Source organism: Cryptomeria japonica, chromosome 8, assembly GCF_030272615.1.
Source record: "Cryptomeria japonica chromosome 8, Sugi_1.0, whole genome shotgun sequence".
In the NCBI taxonomy this organism is placed as follows: domain Eukaryota; kingdom Viridiplantae; phylum Streptophyta; class Pinopsida; order Cupressales; family Cupressaceae; genus Cryptomeria; species Cryptomeria japonica.
In genome coordinates, this window is record NC_081412.1 from 599,809,921 (window position 1) to 599,813,581 (window position 3,661).

A 3,661-nucleotide genomic window follows, 5' to 3' on the forward strand; every position below is an offset into this window, starting at 1 on the left:
TACTCCAGTGATTAAGTATATTGTTGGATCTTAGATGAATGTAGATTTAAGATAAAAGTTAAATTGTGAAAATTTGATTAAGTGATGATCCACCCCTCCACTCTTAGCACCGGTTGGAACTAACACAAAATGCTTTTAGTGTCATACCCATCAGAGTTCGGGGGAAAAAGGGGATTGGACGGTGCACATAGACTAGCAAAGTGCTCATGAATGAGCTAGATAAGACCAACATGCAAAACAGGGGTACTGATAGGACTTTTACGGTGTTCTAGAATACAGTGTTTAAGAGAACACACTAGATAATGGGGAAAAGAAACCCTGACCTTGTACTTGAAGTGGTTGAGAAGGACGAAGTGGTAGCCATACACCCTTGTAAATCTCCCATCGATAGTTATATATTCCATCACCACCCTTAGAACCTCCCTCCAGAGATTTTTTATGGTCCCGACCTCGAAGTAGCTGTTCGAAACCTTTACCAGCGCTTCCCTCTCCTCCTCAGATTTAAGAAAATTCATGACTGCTTCATCAAATATCTACCTGTCACGAAAGAATTTCACGCCTTCAGTAGAGAGGCCCATAACTTCTTCAATCAGACCCTCATTGATAATCACATTTCTACCGGACAGAATAATGCCTTCCTCCTTCTAGTTTTTGACGAAATACCTCACAAAGTCAGGGTTAGCGCCATGAATCTTTTCCAGGAAAGGTTTCAACTCCCGTTCGACAATCTGATTTCACACCTTCTGATTCTTCTAGTACTTTTCATAACTTTTTGGCTCCACCCTTTTCCTATTTCCCCCCATTTTTTAGGAGGTTTCTTGCTTCTCACAATATATTAATGGTAATAGAAAGACAAGTGTTTAAAAAAGTGTCCAAACATCCTATTGAATTGGATGAACTACTTGCAAAAAAAATTTAAAATGCGACACTCGAAATGAGAAATGAAAATGCAATACGGCGATAAAAATGGGATTCATTTTGGAAAACATGTTCAATATTATTAACGTCTAGCTCATTGCTTCTGAATTAATGGCTTATCGTGATGTGGGGTTTATTATTTGCGTAAACCCAAAGTCCATGTTATCTCCCAATTGTATGGGTGTTGGCTGATTTTGAGATGGAATATAATTACTAAGAGAAAAGTTTGAATTTGTTTAAATAGAAAACAAATACGTTTGTGATGGATAATCATTAGGAGAAAAGCGTAAACTTTTCTAATGAACGCGTATCTTTTTTTAGACTTAAATCTTTTTTTAGCGTAAACCCATAATGCAGAAAAGAACTGAAACTTAAATCTTTTATTTTATAATAAATAATTGGTGTTTATAGAGAAATAAAACGATCGAGTTGTCAACAAATTACAATGCAATAACTCAATCCCAATCTCTTAAATACAGAAGAAACCTGGTGTAACTGTTTATCTTCAAAATACACCAAATCCAAAATATTAAATTTCTCGAAAACGCTGAAACGCATTCATCTCGTGACGGACTGACTGACTTAAATCAACGCATTCACTTACTCTCGAGCTATGCTTATTCGGATTAAAAATCCTTTGAAACAATCATAATAAACACTAATCTTAATAAAATTTATTTGGGGGATTTCATTTTTACCACCGTTGATCCACTACCATATACAATGTTTCATGGCTGATTTTACTCCTTTTAGAGCAATTGTCCATGAATTAGAGCAATTGTCCATGACAAGCTGCTGCATTAAATTGTAACAACTTATAGTTTTCTCCTGCAGAAAACAGATCAGCAAAACATTTAGTATTTCAGGAATTCACCCTGCCTTCTCAAGCAACGTAAGACAACCTGCGCGCTGCAAAGATTTCAGCCCTTTTGTTCAGGAGAATCCATTTCAAGATAAAATAAAGTTCAAAGATAAAATAAGCAAAATCTATTTGTTGGCAAAGAAAATAAAAATTAAAGATTAAATAAGCCATTATCGAAGCAAAATATTTAAAGCTGAAATTATACTTTGTTGAATGCTTTGGAAGATAGTATGGCTTCTTTGCAATCTGCTGGTTCTGTCTTTAAATCCTCCTCACAAGCGCATATAACGGCTGCCGCAGCAATCGATGATGGCTGATGAATCGAAAAATCAATCACTGCAAGATTGAATAATCGCTTGTCAAAACCGAAAAGGTATATTTATCGATATAGTCTTCACAATTTTCATTCCAGAAGTTTTACTGTAATTGAATACTATTCCTTTCTACCTCTAGTAGTATTGATAATGAAGGCGATTGTTCGAGATATCAAGTCTTGAGGCACAGCGCTGGTGCCTTTGACTGTGAACAAGAGGTAATGAATGAAGTTAAAAGGTGTAATGGAGCATAATCTCCATTTCAACGTTGTTAGAATTTTGACTTCCATTTCGTATATTGCTTTAGCTTCGAAATCAAAATTTGCACCTCCGACCTGCACATTAGTTGAAAATAGAAAGTCTTTGACTTTTTATCATAACTGCTCAGCTTTTACTCTATCAAAAATTTTTGAACCGCGTAAAGAAGTTGAAAATAGAAAGGCTTGATTTTTTATCATAACTGCTCCGCTTTTACCATATCGAAAATTCTTGAACCTTGTAAAGAAGCTGAGATTCTATTTTACCTGTAAATCAATAATCGGCGAAACCTTATCCTCCATTTTCGTTGCGAGTGACAGGCACGCAACCAATAATAACTGTAACGGACAGCCTATACCTTGCTGTTTAACAAAAGTATTACAAATCAACGCAAAGAAAACTTTAACAGTAAAATAGTTAAAATTCAATGCAGATGTAGTAGTAATCAACGCAAAGAAACCTTTAACATGAGTATAATAATTAAAATTCAATGCAGAATGTAGCAGTGAGGCTTCACCTGCGATTCATAGCTTGACAGGAAGCGATCCAAATAATTTATTGATAAGTATGTTGTAAGCGGACTCAGACTATTATGCACTTTAACCTGCAATTAAATCCACTCCTTAATTCGTATAGAGAAAAACAAATTGTATATAGAGAAAATATTCTCTTCGAGTTAATGCATTCCTATTTTTACTGCTGCGTAATCTAAATACTATGCAAATGAACTTAATAATCTGTAACAAAATTCAAAATTTTAGTTTTCTCGAGACTCAGCTCTGATATACCTTGTGCATCCAGTTGATTGCTTCTCGACGAGCCGTGATATCTAAATCGAGGTTTAGATAACGCTCAACGTAGTCTTCCCGGGGAAGATGCTCTTTCTCCTTCTGCACTAACAAAGATATCATCTCCTCCTCTTCAACAGGAAAATCTGGCAGTCTAGCGAGCTCAATGCTCTTTAAATTCTCGACCTTGTCCTCGGGAAAGCTCGAACTTGTGACCTCATCATCCCAATCTGCATCTTCCTCGCACAGAAGGTTTGACAAACAGTCAAAGTTAAGGGCCATTTTCGCAGCATCAAACATCAAATTTTACCATTTGCACTAAATACCATAAAATATTCTCCGCGTTATATAGATCATTGGTTGACCTTTCTAAAACTTACAAACTTGCATTATGTTTACATATATATCTGCAGAAACTAAAAATAAAATGCCAGCTATCCACTGCAGAATGTATTAGAAACATAACTTTTCAATTCAGTTTCAATTTTGACCATGGAATTTAATGGTCTTTCTAATTATTG

At 35.5% G+C, this 3,661-nt stretch overlaps 1 protein-coding gene across 1 annotated transcript; it reads right to left on the reverse strand.

Moving 5' to 3' along the window:
• Window positions 1-1,447: 1,447 nt before the first annotated feature.
• On the reverse strand, window positions 1,448-3,422 carry LOC131049292 (cyclin-D4-2-like). The gene is made up of 7 exons (XM_059210561.1): window positions 3,141-3,422; window positions 2,870-2,956; window positions 2,619-2,714; window positions 2,228-2,429; window positions 1,986-2,116; window positions 1,634-1,746; window positions 1,448-1,553 (listed from the first exon to the last, which is right to left on the reverse strand). The coding sequence occupies exons 1-7, from the start codon at window positions 3,420-3,422 to the stop codon at window positions 1,448-1,450; spliced, it is 1,017 nt and encodes a 338-aa protein (XP_059066544.1).
• Between the last annotated feature and the right edge of the window lie 239 nt (window positions 3,423-3,661).